Source organism: Heterocephalus glaber, unplaced genomic scaffold (assembly GCF_053883595.1).
Source record: "Heterocephalus glaber isolate CG9 unplaced genomic scaffold, H.glaber_assembly_v1.0 deba00001460, whole genome shotgun sequence".
In the NCBI taxonomy this organism is placed as follows: Eukaryota; Metazoa; Chordata; class Mammalia; order Rodentia; family Bathyergidae; genus Heterocephalus; species Heterocephalus glaber.
Window position 1 is genome coordinate 2805843 of NW_028258307.1, and position 19581 is coordinate 2825423.

General features: G+C 36.3%; 1 protein-coding gene across 4 annotated transcripts in view; it reads right to left on the minus strand.

The window, feature by feature from the left end:
- Positions 1-2265: 2265 nt before the first annotated feature.
- The window catches only part of Fzd3 (frizzled class receptor 3), an 82762-nt gene continuing 65446 nt past the window's right edge, over positions 2266-19581 (minus strand). For 3 of the 4 annotated variants that reach the window (XM_004848426.3, XM_004848427.4, XM_087216745.1), the window contains 3 exons: positions 11191-11339; positions 9377-9610; positions 2266-2893 (listed from right to left, as the gene is read on the minus strand). In XM_004848426.3, the coding sequence (XP_004848483.1) occupies positions 2680-2893; positions 9377-9610; positions 11191-11339 (597 nt within the window). In that variant the 3' untranslated portion in view covers positions 2266-2679. Of the gene's footprint in view, positions 2894-4926; positions 5067-9376; positions 9611-11190; positions 11340-19581 lie in introns of those variants that run through there. The other variant, XM_087216746.1, reaches the window with a different exon arrangement.

A 19581-nucleotide genomic window follows, 5' to 3' on the forward strand; every position in this document is an offset into this window, starting at 1 on the left:
TTCATAGCAATGTTCACTTAACGTCTATACTTGGCCCAATTATTCAGGATTACCCATTTTGGCAGTTGGTAATATAATGCAGATGGTGATAGATGACAACATCTTTAAGCTCAAACTGGTACTTTCTATTTTAACTCCTTATTTTTGCTTGTGAATGTTTTTTCTGTTCTCTTATGCTGTTTTAGGAAAGATTATCAGATGGAAAGCTTCATGAACGATTGCTTTATTTATCAATGAGTTGTAATTTGGGCCTTCAGAGAAAAGGTTTATTAACTGTCAGATCTGAGGGAATTCAGACCTTGGCTATTTGAGTGCTAACTCTAGTTCCAAGGAGAAAGACAAGTAAAAAGAATAACATTTTGGGTCAAATGTGTGGGTCAAATCTTATGGAGAATTAATGTTAAGATTTACGTACTCTAAAGGAACCAACATGATATACAAATAAATTGTGGCTCCTGGAAAACTGACTCTTTTGCCTGATGAAAACTTTTTTCCGACACCCAATATCTTGGTAGCCTTTGTCTTAAAAGGGTGAGAGAGAAATATACACACGATTTAAACATATGTCAAGAAATGTACTACAATGGACCTCAGAAAAACCTCTTAAATCCTCAATAATTTGAATCCTTTATATTTCATAATCCTTTATAGTTCATTCTGAATTTTTTTTTTTTAATTTTGGTATTGGGGATCAAACTCGGGACCTTGCACTTGCAGGGCAGGCAGTGGCACCACTGAGCTAAATCCCAGGCCCAATCCTTTATAGTTTCAAAGAGCTTTCATATGATTGTTTTCATTTGACCTTATTAATTTGATAACTTTGTGAGGTAGGTAGAGTAGATGTTTATTTTCAATCTTCATTTTCAAACAAGGAGACCCAGGCTCAGAGAGCCTGACTTGTTAAAGGTCAAAAACTAGCATATGGCAGAGCCAGGCCTCCCTAGAGTCAAGAATATTTTTTCTAAGTGTAATTCCTGGATTACCTGCATAAGAATCACCTGTGATAATTTTATAAATATAGATTTTAAAGTCCTACCACCTTTGGCTTATTGAATAAGAATTCCTAGGAGTGGAGCTAAAAATTCTGCATTTTATGATTGACAATAAAGTAGAAAACAACTGTGTATCAGGTAATGATGTACAAGCACATCACTGAATCCAGCTAGATTTCATGCAGTACAGTGTGATGCCATCAGATCATCACCAGGCAGGGCAAGTGAGTTTAAAACAGTAGTTTCAAGCCTGGCTGCAAATTAGGATCATCAGGAAAATTCTTTCATTTATTTTTAAGTTAATATCAACTCTTATTTGAATGAGGGAAAGATGTTGAATTCAACACCTTTCCCTAAGTGATTCTTACCTGCAGTCAGGGCTGAAGATCACTTGTATTTTCTACATAATATATCCAACATTTTCCAGAATTTTTCTTTTCCTTCTGATCAACTTCATGCCTAATAGAATTCACTATCATACCGTAAGTTATTTAAACATTACAAGATAAAATGTCACTTTTGACTTGATAGTTTTAAGAGTAATAGATATTCATAGCAAGACTAATCATGCTCCATTTAGTTACAATGATTTTCAAATACCCAAATTAATCACTTTAGGCTTAGATTACATATATTTCTTCTTGAAACAAGGATGATCCAGAAACTGAAAACAGGCATGTGGAGCAAGAGCTGCAGCCAACTGGCTACTGGCAATGCAGGTGCAGACACTGAGCTCATTACAGGAAGGCCCTGGGTACCAAGGCCCATGGCTTTGGCAAGGTCACTGACACCACTGTAGAAAAGTACAACAATGAGCAATTGTGGTTACCCCAAAAAGCCTTATAATGTGTGATGTTTATTACATGCCTCACAGAGCATATCTGAACATGAAGTTTTCTATGAATCAATACTATAACCTGGGAAAAGATGGCTACAAATCAAAATTTTTCTATCATGCACATTGATAAGTTATAAAAATAGCCAGCAAAAGTAATATTTACAAAAAATAAAAAAAACTGTTATGGGGAAAATGCCCATCTCTGCTTTTATTCCATTGCTAAACCAAATCCTGAATATCTCTGAATCAAGTTTATTTTGATAGAATTTCAAGAGAACCTCCCATAGACTAATCAGATTCTTCTGTTGACTTAAATTCTATTAGTGAAAATACCCTTGCTGATTTATCAAATTCTCCCATAGTTTAAAAACAGTTCTTTTTTCACATAGTGGAAATAAAACTACAAAGTCCTGCTATTTATCTGAGAAATAAACCTTGCATAGAAAACTTCTTTAATTCTGAAACTTTGTGTTATTAACAGAGCTACCAGAATGTTACCTCACAATTAGTTCATATTATACGAAAATTCACTACAAAGCAATCACCACACATTTAGGATTTTTCTAAATATAAAATAAGTGGGTTTATAAAAATGCTTACCAGACAAATAATTATCTCTTTACAACCTAGAAAGAATTATTTCTGTGATGATATAATTCTTAGTGTTTTGGATGTCTTGATGTTTCAAGTTTGATTCAATACAAAAAGCGAAAATTTACCTTCCCAATGGACACAATCTGCACCTGACTGAAACCAGGCTGACAGTGAGTTACAGCCATCAGTCATGCACAGGCAAAGAACAAAATCTGCTTTTCCAACAGCACACATTTTCTGCCTTGGACAGACACATTAAGCGCTGGTCCCGTCCTCTTCAATAACCCGGTTCATGCTGGTGCCGTGTGTGATGTGAGTCAGGGGGTTGTTACTGAGGTCGCGGATGCTGCTGTGCCGTGACTGCTCATTCAGCCGGTGGGAACTACTGTGCCTGGAGTGATCTGTCAGTCGTGACATGCTGCCGTGAGGTAGTCTCTCCTCCATCCCTCGGTAACTGCAGGGAGTGTACCTGAGGTGGGAGAGGTGATTTCGAAGTAGGTAACAGAACACACTAGAAAATAACTAATATTTTTCATGAACCTGTCTCAGGGAGTGAAATGATTAAGGAACCAATAATGAGAAAGCAGTAACCATTTTTTATTGTTGAGAATAAGTTCGTTAACAATGTATAATTATTTGACATGGTTAATAAAGAAGGGGAGTAACCTCAGGTTCAGAAATAAGGCCCTCTTCCTTGCAAAAAGACAAATGCTAAGGTTAAGTAAGGCTGACTGACTGGAGCTGTGCTAAGTATGGATACTTTCTCACTCAAGTAAATTTGGGGCAGTGGGGCAGGTTGAGGAAGAGGAAGAATGACAGCAGAGAAAGGTGGCACTGCCCTTGGCAATCTAGAAGACTGGTTACGCTCAGCAGTAGTGCAAACTCAAATTTACTCAAACACAAGGATTGGAAGGGGGAATATGTGAAATCAGAGGTGAAATTAGTGAATGAATTGGCAAGTGCTGACGACAGTGTGTGCCAACAGCTTCTTCCCAGACAGCCCCATGAACAGCTGAATTAGCCACCTGTACTACGTCCCAACACTCTGAGGCCTAGGCTCCTGCTGCAACCAATTCCTGTTACACTCACAGAGGCCCTCTCTGACCTCCGAGCTGTCACTTGGCCCACACAGCACAGCTCAGGCAGCCTCCTCCATCACTCTTCCTATCCTGAAAGGCAGCACTGGCACTGCTCAATTTTCTTTTCTTGCAATCCTGACTCCCTGAGCCCCACCAGAGGCAAGAATACTGTAAAATCCTCTGCCATGAAGAATGAGACATTATTAGCTCTAGGCCAGCCAACGCCAAGAAAGTCAATTATGATATTTTTTTATTAGTCCTTCATTTATAGAGCTTGTATGCTGTTTATCCAATCTTTCTGGTTTAACAGTAAACTCTTTCAGGGTAAGGACCGTATTTTATTTCTCTTTTAATCTCTAGTGCTTCAAGAAATACTTTTCTAAAATGTCTTCATTCATATTCTCATACATTCTTTTATAAAATATATTTAATTTAGGATAATAAAATGCAAATAAAATGGAGTATAGTTTATAATTTCAATGAATATACTGTTAGTGTGTTTTGCTTTTGCAGTGCTGGGGAGCCATCCCAGGGCCTTGGAGTGACAGGCAAGTGATCTTCCACTGATCTACAATACAATCCCAGCCATCTAAAAAAAGTAATCATCAAGGGCCAGGGATTTAGCTCAGTGGCACTGCGCCTGCCTGGCAAGCACAAGGTCCAAAGTTCAATCCCCAGTACCAAAAAATAAATAAATAAAATAAATAAATAAATAAAATCATCAAAATAACTAATCATAAGCAGCTGAGGATTTATTGGCTGTTGAAAAGCATTCACCTCATAATAATAATTGCAACATATCTCATGACTCAATGTAAATCATTTACAAAATTTAAAGATTTGAAAAAACAGGTTTATATGCTACTAAAGTGGCCCTCTAGTTTTATAGCACTGCTTGTCAAAGAATGTTTTCATTAATTGCAGTTTAAAAATTAAGAAGTGCTTTGAAAATAATTTTTTAAAAAGAACATCTTTGTCCCCAAATGAAAAAAAACAGATAAAAGAGACTTTAATTCTTATTTATTAAAAAACATTTCAAGCTAAGCACAGTGGAGCACACTTGTAATCCCACCTGTTCAGGAGGCTAAGGCAGGAGAATCTTGAATTCAAGGTAAGCCTGGGCCATGCGGCAAGACACTGAGACACCACCTCAGTAATAAAAGGGTACTTTATATTTAGGACCTATGCAAATTTAAATTTGTACTGCATGTTTTAGTAAAATAATTACAATATCTTGAGAAGAAAATAATTCACGATGGGTTTGTTTTACTTTAATAATCATTTTACATAATGATTATTGTCCTAAAACTAAGTGGAAGATTTAATTTCCAAATATGATTTGCCAGCTGATTCGGAGACTTTTTTGCCTCTCGATGGTTTCATACATCTTTCCCCTCTAAATGGTTTCATGAGCATCTATTTCAAACAAATATGGCAAATGAAGAAAGGAAACTACGCAGTGTTCCAGTAAGGACAGAAAATCAAAGAGAGAAACAAGGGCCGGGGATTTAGCTCACTGGTTTCGCCGCCTGCTGTGCAAGCCCAAGGCCCTGAGTTCAATCCCTGGTACCAAAAAAAAAAAAAAAAAAAAAAAAGAGAAACAAATCACTATTTTAAAATATGAATATTTTCTAACAAAGTCTAAGCTTTGAGTTATAAATAAGACACAAAGAATATATTTTTCACACAAAAATTATTTTGTATAATTACATATATACACACTATTCAAAAAGGTTCTTGAATATGAACAATTATCAAATATGAATACCCTTTCTATGGATAATTAGGAAGCAATTAAATAGAAAGTTAATTATAATGTTTAATCTAAATTGTGTATGTAGGAATTCCCAAATTTATTTATGTTTTGAAAGTCATTTAAACCAAAGTGATTACATACTCTAATATACAATATGAAAATACAATAATTTTAATATAAGCTTAGGCAAAACAATTAGGATACTTATTTTGATGTTGCTGTTAAAAAGATATTATGGACATGCCAAAGTCAAAATGAAAAAAACTTGGAGATGATCTCTTTGTTTTTTTTTTGGTACCGAGGATCGAACTCAGGTCCTTGCGCTTGCAAGGCTGGCAGCAGAACCACTGAGATAAATCCCCGGCCCCCAGATGATCTTTTTTTGATTCCCCATGCCATTTGCTACCACTAATCTAAATAACTGCATTACCTGCAGTTTCACGGTATCTCATTATTCACTCCCTAGCTTTCCCTTGTATGTCACCTACTTTCCAACCTGATCACTCTCTCCCAAATCTCCACTTACCTACTCTGCCACCTTCTCTGTTGCTCATCCCTCATCTAACTACCAATCAGTTGCCCTCTGAAGTTGCCATATGTGTGTAGGTGTACTGTACACAGTACGGAGATCAATAATTACCATCCAGGTCTGTATCAGGGTAAGTGCTGGGTATCTGAGTCCCACAGCCAATATATGAGATGGTGACGGGAGGCCAAGAAGTCTCTAGGAGGTGGCTTTGGAATTATGAAAATCCTCACTCAGACTTTCAGGTTCAACACAATCTTGGGATCTCTCAAATGATCCCTGAACTTCTGGGTATGATAGAGGGTCCTATAGCAGGAGCTCATGTGCCACAGTACAGCAGGCCTTCAATAGGCTGCCCTGTAGCTCTGGGCCTTGAATTTCTGGAAACTTCTGCATTACTCTTAAAGTCATTATTTATTTGGTAAATATATATACATATGTATATCTGTCTAGCGCTGTGCTGTATATTGAGGAGGAATACAGAGATATGTCACCCAGTCTCATTCTCCAGAAGCTGCAAATTTGGCTGAGGAAAGAAACTACTGAAAATAGATCATAATCAAAAGAATGATAAAGATAAAAAGCAGTACATTAACTGCCATGGGCACTGGAATTACACAGGCCTGGAGAACAGGTGTGACTCTGATTAAGCGGAAAGGTAGGAAGGGCCATTATTGGAAGTCATAATCTAGACTGAGTCTCAGGCCATATATGTGAAGCACAGATTTTCTCATCTGTCATAAGCACTTTCTTTGACTCTCATGCCCACTGTTCTCCTCCCTACCGTATTATTACTACTGTAAGTATTTACTAAGGTCTTGGTATTTTTATTGTAACTTAAGAGATTCTATCTCACAATTTTAATAACCAACTACCTTAATGGATGATTATACATTTTATTTAAGCTCCAGTTCCTCTCAGATTATAGTAGCTGAAAACTCCTACCTTTAACTGTTCCCAGAAATTCTCTACTCAATAGGACTTATCTTTACCATTCACTCACCCTATTGTCTCCTGTAAGATATTTTCATGGACTACTTCTTCTCCTTCCTGAATTTCTGCAACATCTATCATCTCTAAAACTATTTAAATTGTATCTTGGCTTGAGCTTTTATGTAACTGGTTCATTTGCATATGTCCTATCTTGTCTATAAGGTTACAGAAATTAATCTTACTTTCTTCTATATATGTTTATACACGGAATGTCACATGTACAGGAGTTGTACTGTAACTGCTATTCATTATTAAAAAGGATAAGGCCAATAACGTCAAATGTCAATGCTGAAAGTTCATGGAAGTGGTGATTGATTAATATATTCTAAAGGACTCTATGATTCTCTCCTTTCTTATTGGTATCTTATGTTAGGGTTGCTAAGTCACTGTAGAAGCTTCCTCATTGGTCTTACTTACAATCTTCTTTCCTATGCTGTTGCCAAGTGCTTTTTCTAAAATTCAAGTCTGATTTTATCACTCCAATGCTTAAAGTCCTTAATAGTTTCTCAGTTCCATCAGGGGAAAATCCAAATTCCTCAGCGTGGTTTCATCTCCTAAAATTGTGCAAAGGCACATACTGTGCTCTGGGCCATACCCAGGTAGCTGACAACCTGCCTACTCCTTGCCTCTAGTGTGCTGTTTCCCCACCTTTCATTCCCAGCTGACTCCTCTGAATCCTATTGGAAGTACAATAGGGAAGCTCCTTGGGAAGCTGTCTCTGACTTTCCATGTGAGAGAGGTGATTTTCTTCTCTGGGATACCAAAGCACCTTGTGCATACTTTTTGTGCATAATTGTGCATATGCCTGTTAAAGCATACTGTAATTGTTTAGTTTCTGTCTTCCATCTCTGCATTTTTAGAACTTAAAAGAATGTTTCTCATATAGAAGTGCTAAGTGGAAGGAAAGAACCAAGAAGGAGAAAGAATCATTAACTGTGGTTAAAAACAAGATACTGGTGATGTCAGAGGGTGCAGTTTAGGTAAGTAAGAGGCAGAAAAAGGCTTTACAAGAGAGGAAGGGAAGGATAGAAAAGAGATACTCAAAATACTGATTTCAAAAATCTGCCAAGGCAAAGAAAAATAGATAAAAGAAGATATAGCAGAGTCAAAATAAGATGGCTACTTTTTTTTTTTTTTTGGTATTGGGGATCGAACTCAGGTCCCTGCGCTTGCGCAGCAGGTGGCGAAACCACTGAGTTAAATCCCTGGCCCTGGATGGCTACTTTTCGAAACACAGTGTAGCTCAAGTTAGGAGGCAAAAGAGCAAGTTAAGAGAAAAAAGCAGGTCAGAATGGGAGTATAGGAGAATGGGAGTATAGGAGGACAGAGAGAAAACTAAAAGAAGGCGGGACTAATAGGTACAAACACTGCTGATTTTAGGCATTAGAATTTTCATTCAGTTTCCTGAACTAGAAATCTGTGTAAAAAGGTAAAAAAATAAATCTTTCTTTTTTCTAGCAGCTACATGAATCTGCCACCAACTCCCATCTTTTCTTCTGTGTATCTCTGAGGTCAGTTCTTTCTCTCTTCCCACTGCCACCACTCTCCAGGGAGCCTTTCTCGTCTCTCAAATGTCTTACTGCAAGGCTCCTAAACAGTTTCTACTCCCAGTGGCTCAACTCTCAAAATTAACAAGAAAAGCCCAGCCAGACATCTTGCAAACATTCTTTCTGTGGGCACTGCCTGAAAGGCTCTTCCACCACTGAATGATCACTTCCTCTATTCTTCTACTGTACCTAGTAAACGTGAGCTGGCAAACTATGGCCTCGTGGCCAAAGCTGCCTCCTTTCTGATTTTGTAAATAAAGTTTCATTGGGTCACAGCCACTCCCATTTGACTACTTTGTGTCTATGACTATCTATGATTGCTTTCACACCGTAACAGAACTGAATAGTGAGTGGCAACAGACACGGTTGACTCATAAAGCCTAAAATGTTTATGATCTAACTCTTTATGGAAAAAGTTTGCCCACACCTGGACTATATTATTGTATTTACATTTTACTTTAACTAGAAAGTGATATCAGACACTCACTGTACTGTTCCAAGTGACAAGGTAGGTTATCTCATTTAATGTTTACACTGCTAACAGGTCAGATGCACTATTTCTATTTTATAGATGAGGAAACTGAGACCTATCTTTTAGACCCATGTTCTTAACCACCACAGTGGCTACACTATCTTTCCAAACAGTCTGGAAGGTTATTAAGAGCAAAGCTCATGCGTAAGTCATCTTTGTATTCCCAGAGGCTAGCACAGTGCCACGTAGGTATTCTGTCATTGTTTACTAAATTAATCTTACTAACCCAACCACAGTGCCCCACAATGATCCCATATTGCTTACTTTACTGTAGCTAGTCTAAGTTCTAAAGTCCTTTCACTGGCTTTATCTTCTGCACCCCTATACCGGGGATGGGACTCAGGACCTGCACTTTCGAGGCAGGCGTGATACCACTGAGCATAAATCCCCGGCCCCTCTAACTGGCTTTAAATATGGGATGATTCTATTTAGCAAAGTTCAAAAGACTCTGGGAAACTTGTTTCCAAACTGGCTACTCTTCATTCAGCACATGACAAGCTAAGTCATCACAAAACCCACCTGCCATCCCGTGACCGGTGCAGGCTGCCGTGGTAGCTGCTCACTTTGCTGTGGACACTCCCTGCTTTGCTCCTTTGATCATCCACCATGGCCAGCTGAGTTGAAGATGCATGCGTGGACGTTCCTTGGGTGGACGTTCCCCTGGATTTTCTTATAATGGGAGTATTTGGGTCCCTTAGGAGTGACTGAGCAAAGTCAGGTTCCTGGAGTACCTGTCGGCTCTCATTCACTATCCTAGAAAATACAATAATGTGTTTAAGATACATACTAACATCCCAGGAGAATAGACCAATTAAAAAAATACTGCTATGCAATACCGATACTATTCTTGAAATTGGGTCTCCAAAGTAGGTCATTAGGACTGATTTAAGGTAACGCTGTTAACAGGGGAAAGAATTACAAGAAAAATCCAGGTCAATCTGTTTCCTAAAGTGGCACAATGGAAAGAAGCCTGTTTTAGAAAAAGGAAATCAAGATTCTGATTCCAACTCTATCAATAAATATTTCATCTTAGGCAAATCACTAACCTTTCTGTCCTTCATTTTCCTTATCTAAAAAATGAAAGTATATACTAATTTCACCATTTCTAAAAAGGTCTCTTTAAGCTAAGGAAATTTACAATTCTCAAGACACCAAAATATTACAAAGATTAAGTCCCAGGCATACTAACAGCTGAGGAAAAAAATTTAAAGAGATGAATTATTGTCAGGATCAAAGGTTTTTAATTGCTATGAAAGGGTTAAAAGTAACTGTTTATGATGATTAAATAGCAGGAATTAAATTAATAAAAGAGAAAATTAAATAGATCTTTAGGTGTGTGTTTATGTAAATGATTATGAGAATCAGAGTTATAATCAGATAAGCAATTTCACTAAAAAATAAAACTCCAACATGTACAGACTGGATCACATATTGGGAAAGTATATTCTAATTCTCAAATTATAAAAGGATTTTTGCTGTTGTTTTTGGTAATAGGGTAGAAGGGTTGAAGAGAAGCTAATATTTGTTGACTAAAATTCTCTGATTCTCTTGATAATGTTATTTTTGATTTTTAAAAAATTATAATAATACAAATAGATAATGATTGTCTTTACAGAAAGAAAATATATGTTAATCTGAAAGCCAAATGTTTAATGGGAACACTAGAAGCCACTAGAAATGTTCTCATTAAAAACAGAAATATAAGAGTATGTACCACTACCACTCTTAATTAGCCTCATTTCAACAGCTCCAGACTGCAGTTAGAAGAAATACATTAAGATTATATAACTTTTACATGTATTAGAATAGAATAATAGTTGCTCTTTCTACGTCACTTTTGGTATACTTAGAAGAACAATGGACAACTGTAAATGCAAGTTTAATTCTCAACATTAAACACCTGTGCAACTTTGGCCAGGCACTTAACCTTTGTCCTATTTTTCTCATCTGTAAAACAGAGTTGAGAATACATACCAATCCTCACAGGACTATCACGAGGATCAAGTAAAAACTTATATGAAGGAATTAATTTGTTTTCACTTTTAACAAAATTATAATTTGGATTTTTTCATAAAGATCAGGCTTGCTTCAGATATTCTGAATTAGTAAAGGAACAGACCTCAGGCATGGTTCCACTTGGCTATCTTTTTGAAATCAGACTTTAGATTTTAATTACAAAATGGTATTGTGCCAATCATAACTGCTGGTTGCTGACAAAGTTACAGTCTTGTTTGAATACTTGAATACTCTAAATCCAAACTGTTTTAACATAAGCAACACAAAAAACTCACATAGATGGAATGTTTATGAACACTGAGAATTTATGAACTTACTCTTTTTTCCTACGACCATGAAAAAAACTGGCCCATTCAAAGCATGTCTTTTTGCTTCCAACCCAAAAAATAGAGGGAATACCAACTATGAGAGCCATCAGGTACTTCATCAGAAAGAGAATCAGGTCTGGACGACTCATTTGAGTAACCTGTAAGAGGCCAGAGAAAAATATCTCAAATACAGAAAATGAACTTTCTATTACAGGCCATTATTTAAAAATTTAAACAAAATAAGCAGCAGTAAGCTAATCTACAAAGTTGACATTTTCACTTATGAGGTTCTGTGGCAATTTTCTTATTTTAAGATTCACCCCTCAAAATCTGATGATAAACTTACACTCTATGTATTGGCTCCTGTATTTTTCTTATTGGCTGACACTAAACATCTGCTAAAGAAAAGTTTGCTTATGTAGAAAATAAACCTCAGATAGGCCTAGACATCTACTTTCTTCTTGCCAATTTAAGCAGTGGGGAAGCATTACTCTCCTCCCCTCATTTTATTAATTGTTTTTCTTTAATCTGCCTTTCCTTCTCCCCTACTTCCTGTGTACTCTGCCAGCTGTTTTCAAGCCCCTTGTTATAACCTATGAGTTAGTTAGAAGTACATTTTTCTAGTTTCTTGTCAACTGAAGTTTTTCAAGTTTCTTTTTATTGCCCATTTCAAGTTTAATTACTATGGTCAGAGAATATGGTATGTATGTAGCTGGTTACTTTAAATGTTGGAGACTTTATGGTGACTTAGAACACAGTTAATTTTTATATTTCTTGGATGCTCTAAATTCTCTATTGTTGGGTACAAAAAAATCTACATTAGACTACATTTACTGGTTCTGCTGTTCAAACCTCTTGTATTCTTTACTGATTTTCTGACTGCTTACTTATTTTTATTAGGGATATGGTAAAAACCTCTCACATGACTGTGAGCATGTCAATTCTAATCCTGTGAATTTTCACTTTCATTTCTATGTTAGGTTTAAGTTTGGGAATTCTCTGTCTAATATTAACATTGCCACATTATCTTATTTCTTTCCCACACCAGCATGTTTTCAAGAATTTTTTTCCTCTTTACCAAGCATTTCTTTCAAATTTGTGTTTGTCGTGCCCTTTTTTTTTTTTTTTACAGAATTTAAAAGGATATGGAAAGCATATTACAAAAATCTTTTTTGAAATAAATTTGACAAGTTCTAAGAAGTACCTTGGAAGACAAATTAATGAAACTAACTCTGGAGGAAATATAAAATTTGAATAGCACCTATTAAAGAAAGTATATTCCTAGCTTGAAAACCTACCCATATGACAACAGCAGGCTCATAAACATTTTAACTGATAAATTATATCAAACAATTAAAGCAGAAAAGAGAAGGAACACTTCTCCCCTCATTTTAGGAACTCAACATTGTGCTAATCCTGAAACTGGATAAAGATAATAGAAGAAAAAAGTATGAACATAGATAGAAATTTGTTTAACAAAACAAACTATTGGAAGTCAGATCTAGCAGGATGTAGAAAGTGGTTTTGTTATAGGGATGGCAGTGTTGGTTCAGCATTGGAAGATCCACCACCAAAAGTCATCATTTTAACAGAGGAAAGGAAAAAGCCATATGATCCTGTCACTAGTTGGAGAAAAAGTATTGGACTAAATTCTCCAGCTGTTCATGGTAAAAGCTATCAGGAGACTAGAAGTAGAACAGAAACTTCTCAACAGATTAAAGACATGTACTCCATACTTCCAGCGAGAACGCCTTATATGAATGGAGAAGACATAATGCTTTCTCCTTAAGGTGGGGAACAAGGGCAGATATGTTTACTCTTTATCTGTCCATTAAATTTTAAAACCTAGTCCCCACCAAAATAGTCTGGCAATAAAATGACACAACTAGGATAGGATTGGCCCGGCAGAAGCAAAATCTTTATATGCAGATGAAATGATCATCTACAGAGAAAATACTAAGAAATCTCTAGGAGCCCCTAACTTGTACTTGAATTTAGCAGGATTAGAAAACACAAGGTATATATAAAAATTCAGGTCTGTGTATACTTGCTATAAATGAAGAATTGGATATTGAAATGTAAAAGTTATGTAGGAGTACAAAGGACCTAGAAAAGTTAAAAACAAAAACAAAGATAAAAACAGTGTTGGAAGACGTTTAGTACCTAATTTTAAGACTTCTTCTAAAGTTACAGTAATCAAGGCAGTGTTAGTGTAAGGAAAGACATATAAATCATTTGAATAAAACAGAGAATCTAGAAATAGAACCACACATATATGGTCCACTGAGTTCTGAAAGATTATTTAACATTAGCATTTTATAGAATATAAACTCAATTCAACAGCCAAGGAAGAGATAGTGTTTTCAGCAAACGGCACTAGAACACCTGGTATCTGTATATAAAAAATTAACCTCAACCCTTTTTTTCCATACATGAAAATAACTTGAAGGGATCTATGAACCTAAATAAGAAAGCCTAAAAGTATAAAACTTTAAGAAGAAATTGTAAGGGAAAATATTTATGAATTCAGGGTAGGCAAGAACTACCTAGGATACAAAAAACATGATGTATAAAAGAAAAAAACTGATAAATGAGATTCTATCAAAATTTAGAACTTTAAATGACATCATTAAAATGAAAAGTAGTCCTTAAACAGACCATATTTACAATGGATATAACCTATGACCAGAATATATATAGAACTCTTACAGCTCATTAATAGACAACCCAATTAAAATGTAGACATAAGATGATAAATAGCCAGTATAGCACAAGGAATGGTGTGCAACTCTAGAATCAGAAAAATACTAATCAGTACAATAATAATAAGATTGAATTATACACTCATTAGAGAGATGAAGTTCAGAGTTTTAAAAGCCTTGTCATGACTTTTTCTTTTTGTTGGATTCTCCCCTTTTGCATTTAATTTGTCATGCCCAATGGATTCATTCTGCTGGGTTTCCTGGGGTTGTGCTCCTCATTGGATTTTCCTAGGATATTGTCTAAAATTTTTTGGAGTGCTGGTTTGGTATTCCTGAAGTTCCTGAGGTGCTCTTTATCATGAAAGTATCTTATTTCTCCATCCATTTTGAAAGATAGTTTTGCAGGGTACATCAATCTGGGTTGGAGGCTGTTTTCCTTTAGGGCTTGAAATACATCACTCCAAGCTCTTCTTGCCTTGAGGGTTTGCACTGAGAAGTCTGCTGTGATTCTGATAGGCTTTCCTTTTGTATGTAATTTGTTTCTTTTCTCTCACTGCTTGTAGAATTTTGTTCTTCTGTTGGATTTCTGGAATCCTAACTATTATATGCCTTTGTGTAGATTTTTTTTGATTAAGGCTAGCTGGAGTCCTATATGCCTCACTTATCTGTATGTCAAGTTCTTTTCCCCTCCTTGGGAAATTTTCTGCCATCACTTCTGTGAACAGTTTTCTTATGTCATCTGCATGCTCTCCTCTTTCTTCATTGACTCCAATCAGTCTTATGTTATTCTTCTTTGCATCGTCTAGCAGCTGCTGGATTGATTTCTTGTGTTCCCTTACAATTTTAAAGCAATTTTTCTTTTCCTCCTCACTAATTGCAATCTTATCTTCTATATGTGAAATTCTATTCTCACATTGGTTCATTCTGCTGTGCAGACTTTCGATGGAGTTTTTAATCTCTTGGAAATCTGTTTGTATCTGTTTTATAGATTCCATTTGTTTCCTATGTTGGGATTCCATCATGTTCCTCAGATCCTCTATTTTTTTATCTGTGCCCTCTCTAGATTTATTAATCATGTCTTGCACCATGAGCAAAACCTTTCCTGTTATCTGAGTAATTATTTCTGATTTAATTTTCCCCAGATCTTCTTTTGTTGCCAGTTCAGAGAGTCCAGGTGGTTGAGTATCAGACTGTTCCATCTCGTTTCCCTTTGGGGTTGCTGTAGATGATCTGGAAGTCTGTTTTTGAGGCTTGTTTATGTGTCTTCTCATTTCCATGGTGGGGTGGGGTGCTTCTGGCGCCCATGTGGCTCACCTTCTCTGCCCTAGGAGCATGGGATGGTGGCGGGGGAGCTTCCTTCCGGGTGCTGGGACCGGCTGAGCTTCTCTGCCCTAGGAGCCTGGGATGGAGGCGGGGAGCTTCCTTTCGGGTGCTGGGATCGGCTCAGCTTCTCTGCCCTAGGATCCTGGGGTCTGTCGTGGCTTTTGATAGCAGTATGCAGTTTACCCCCACTAAAATATAAATTCCACAAAGACAGAGTTTTTACCCATCACTGTTTTACTCCTAGAGCCTAAAACAGTGCCTAACATACATTGGGATATACACACACACACAGACACACACACACACACACACACACACATATACATAAACTACATATATTAGGAAAAAATTGTGGTTGAAATTATTCAGTAACATCATTTCTTCTTCACCAGACGTGACACGGGGCCCCTGTCTTTAGCTACCTATCTTCCAAGTATTCAGAGTAACTTTTTAAAAAATTTATTTTCATTATTATCATTGGTAATTAATTTTGTCAAAAAGTACAGCCTTGTATTCCCTTTTTTCTTAAAGGATGCCTTTTAAAATAAGGTATGCCATCTTTTCATGGATTTTGTTAGATGTCTGTTTAGCTTTTTTCTTTTTTTAATAGTGGCTTTGGGATTATAGCTTGCAGATATGTACAGAATTCTGTCTCTTTCTCTCACTCTCCATTTCTATTACTCTGTCTCTTGCCCTTTGGCTTGCCTTCATCAGTCGGACCCTAGTCAAAAACCAGCTCTCAGGCCAGGGATTTAGCTCAGTGGTTCTGCTGCCTACATTGCAAGTGCAAGGTCCCGAGTTCAATCCCCGGTACCAAAAAAAAACAAACCCACCTCTCCAGATATTAGTGCTACTAGATTCCATCAGTGTCACTGCAGTGTGGCTCAAGCATTGGTCTTTAGGCCCTCCCATGTCTCTACGTAATTGCTTTTTTCGAAATACATGTATCGCCTTAGGGAACCTTTCACATCACTCTTCTTTCAGGAGCACGGGTGTCCTACTTCTAACCAGTGGGCCTAGCTACAGTCTCCTGATTCCCATGTAACTCTTATTTAATTTTTTTGGGCAGTACTAGGGATTGAACCCAGGGCCTTCACACTTCACTACATCTTGAGCCCTTTTTAATTTTTTTTTTGGTACTGGGGATCGAACTCAGGACCTTGAGCTTGCAAGGCAGGCAGCAGAACCACTGAGCTAAATCCCTGGCTCCTTTTTAAATTTTTTCAGACAGTTTTGCTAAGTTGCCCAAGTTTGCTAACCTCAAACTTGTGATCTCTCTGCCTCGGCCTCTCAGAGTGCTGGGGTTACAGGTGTGCACCATCACTCCTGGGTTTCCTATGTTTTTACCTAGAACATAATCATGGTTGGCCCGATAAATTCAAAACATACAACTTAAATTATAAGCATGATCTGAAATTAACTCTAGGTTTCACATACAAATCATCCATTAAATACCTGTTGATACTTTAGTAATCTAAGAATAATCCTGACTTCCAGAGAAGGAAGGTTTGACAGGTACTCTCTCCATGCTGACAGATGAAAATACAAATAAAAAAGCCACAGAATTAAGGACTACAATTAAGTAGATGAACCAAGTCACAAATGACCTTGTTAGCAAATACAGTGGCTTCTTTTTGGCATACCTATTCTAACACTTCTATATACACCAGTTATCAATGATCATTTTATATTCTATAAACTTTTCATCCTAGTCAAATGTATCTTCTTGACTTCCTACTCTTCCTGCTATTTCTTTTACTCTATTCTTCCCCATTATCCTTTACAGAAGTTCTTAAAGTCACTCTTCTCTATATATACTCTCAACTAATCACTCAGATTAGTTGTACTCTTACTAGTTGTACTCAACTAGAGTATATCTAGTTGTACTCTTTACTTAACAAATGAATTTGCTTTCAACTTAGTTTTGTTCTGTGAATGTAACTGGTCTACAGTGCTGACAGAATACAAGCTTGCCGGGTCCATGTTCAAACAGCTCTGAGTGTTCTGCCCTACTGCTGTCCTGCAGAGCTGTAAAGAGTGTGGGTAAGCTAACATTCCAGAAGTCCTAGCCAACTCAGTAAGATACCCTGCCAGAAACAAAACTAAGAAAACACTGTTAAGTATTAGGAACAAAACGTGGTATTTCAGATAAATGGAATAAAACTGTTTAATACATGATATTGGGAAGGCTTGTGATCCAGTATTTTTGGAAATAAAATAATTTAGATGCCGCCTCATATAATAATGATGATGATGATAATAATAATAATAATAATAAAAAGACAAAAGACTAGCCAGAAAATCCAGAGAATTAACTGAAAAACGAACAGAAACAGTCAAAATACCCAGGAAGTAAACTGGACAAGATTAATATAAAAAAATCAAATGTTTTCTTACATATCATCAAAAAAGTTAAACATAATAAAACAATTTCATTTATAATATTAACAAAAATTATAAAACACCCAGAAATAAACCTAACAGGAAATAAAAAGAAAACAATGACACTCTACTGAAGGACCCAGAAAAAAACTGAATGCAGAAATATTTCATGTTACTGAATACAAACATTGAATGTTTTGCATATATCAATTCATTTACTCCCAAATTAATCCTATACATGTAATATAATCCCAAAAGATGAACAGAATTTTTCACAGAACTTGAAAAGTTAAGTACATGGCAAAATGTGGTATTTCAGATAAATGGAATAAGATTGTTTAATACATGCTATTGGGAAGGCTTGTGATCCAATAACTTTGGAAACAAAATAATTTAGATGCCACCTCATACAATAAAAAAATTCTACATTGAGAATAATAAACCATAAAAGTATGAAAATTTTTATGATGAAGCAGAAAAATTTAAAAAGTAATGTGAAAATAAACAGCTATAAAAGAAAAATATGACCAATTTGACCACTAAAAACTTAAAGAGTTCCACAGAACAAGAAAGCATAAAATAGACTAGTGACTAAGTAGGAAAATTAAGTGTATTATCTAATTAAAGCAAACCCAAAGAAAATGAAGAACAAAGAAAAAATACAACAAGTATAAGACAAAGAAAGCAGAACTAATGAATAAATTCAAAGTTATCTATAAAAATAAGACTATTCTCTAGTCTGATCAAAATAACAAAGAGATGACAAGGGAGAGAGAGAATCACTTTGCTCAATTTCAGGCAAATAAATCTGAAAAGTAATGGAAATAAATGATAGAAAAATGTAATTTAACACCACAACTGACTCAAGAGGAGCTAGAAAATTTAAACAGGTACATTATAGAAGAAATGAAGTTGTCAAAGAGCTACCTTTTGGGCTGGGGTGTAGCTCAGTGGTACAACACTTTCCTAGCATGTGTGAGGTCCTGAGTTCGATTCCCAACACTACAAAGAAAACCAAAACCAAAACAACAACATCCCCCCCCACACACAATCTCTTCCCCAAAAGTAATAGACTCAACAGTTTCATAGGAAATTCTAATGAATCATTTAAAAATATATAATTCTAGGGGCTGGGGATTTAGCTCAGTGGTTCCACTGCCTGCCTCGCAAGCACAAGGTCCCGAGTTCAATCCCCGGTACCAAAAAAAAAAATAACTGTGTTGCATACAGGGCCTTCAAAGAGGCAATTAAGGCATTAGGTGGCTCCTAATCCAATCTCACAAGTGTCCTTTTAAGAAGAGGAGATTCAGACACTAACACCAGAGCCATATACACATAAAGAGGCTGTGTGAACAAGGGAAGAGGAACATGCTGTCTTCAAGCCAAGGAGAGAAGCTTCAGAGAAAACCAATCCCATCAGCATCTTGATCGTGGGACTTTTTTTTTTGGTACCAGGAATCAAACTCAGGACCTTGTGCTTGCAAGACAGGCGCAGTGCCACTGAGCTAAATCCCTGGCCCAATCTTGGCACTTTTTAACTTTCAGAACTGTGAGAAAACAAATTTCTGTTGCTTAAACCACCCAGTTTGTGGTATCTTGTTATAGTAACCCTAGCAATCTAACATAATCTAGTAATAAAAGACAAAACAAAATAAAAACCCAAGATATAAATAAGAAAATGAGCAAGCTATTTGATGATGCTTTACGACACCCCCAATACATGTTCTTAAGAAGCATTATTACCATTAAAATGTAGATTCTCCCTGACTTAAAAATTAAATTTAACACAATTCCAAAATATCAATGAAAATACCAATAGGGCTATCTAGGAAGTAGGCAATTTAATTCTAATATTCATATGAAAACTGTAAGAGCAAACAGGAAAATTCTGAAAGAAAAATAGATCTGTAAGCTATTACAATTTAAACTGTGTAACAGTGGGATACAGACAGTTTTCGTATTTAATATACGTGGTAGTTTACGCAGTTTAGAA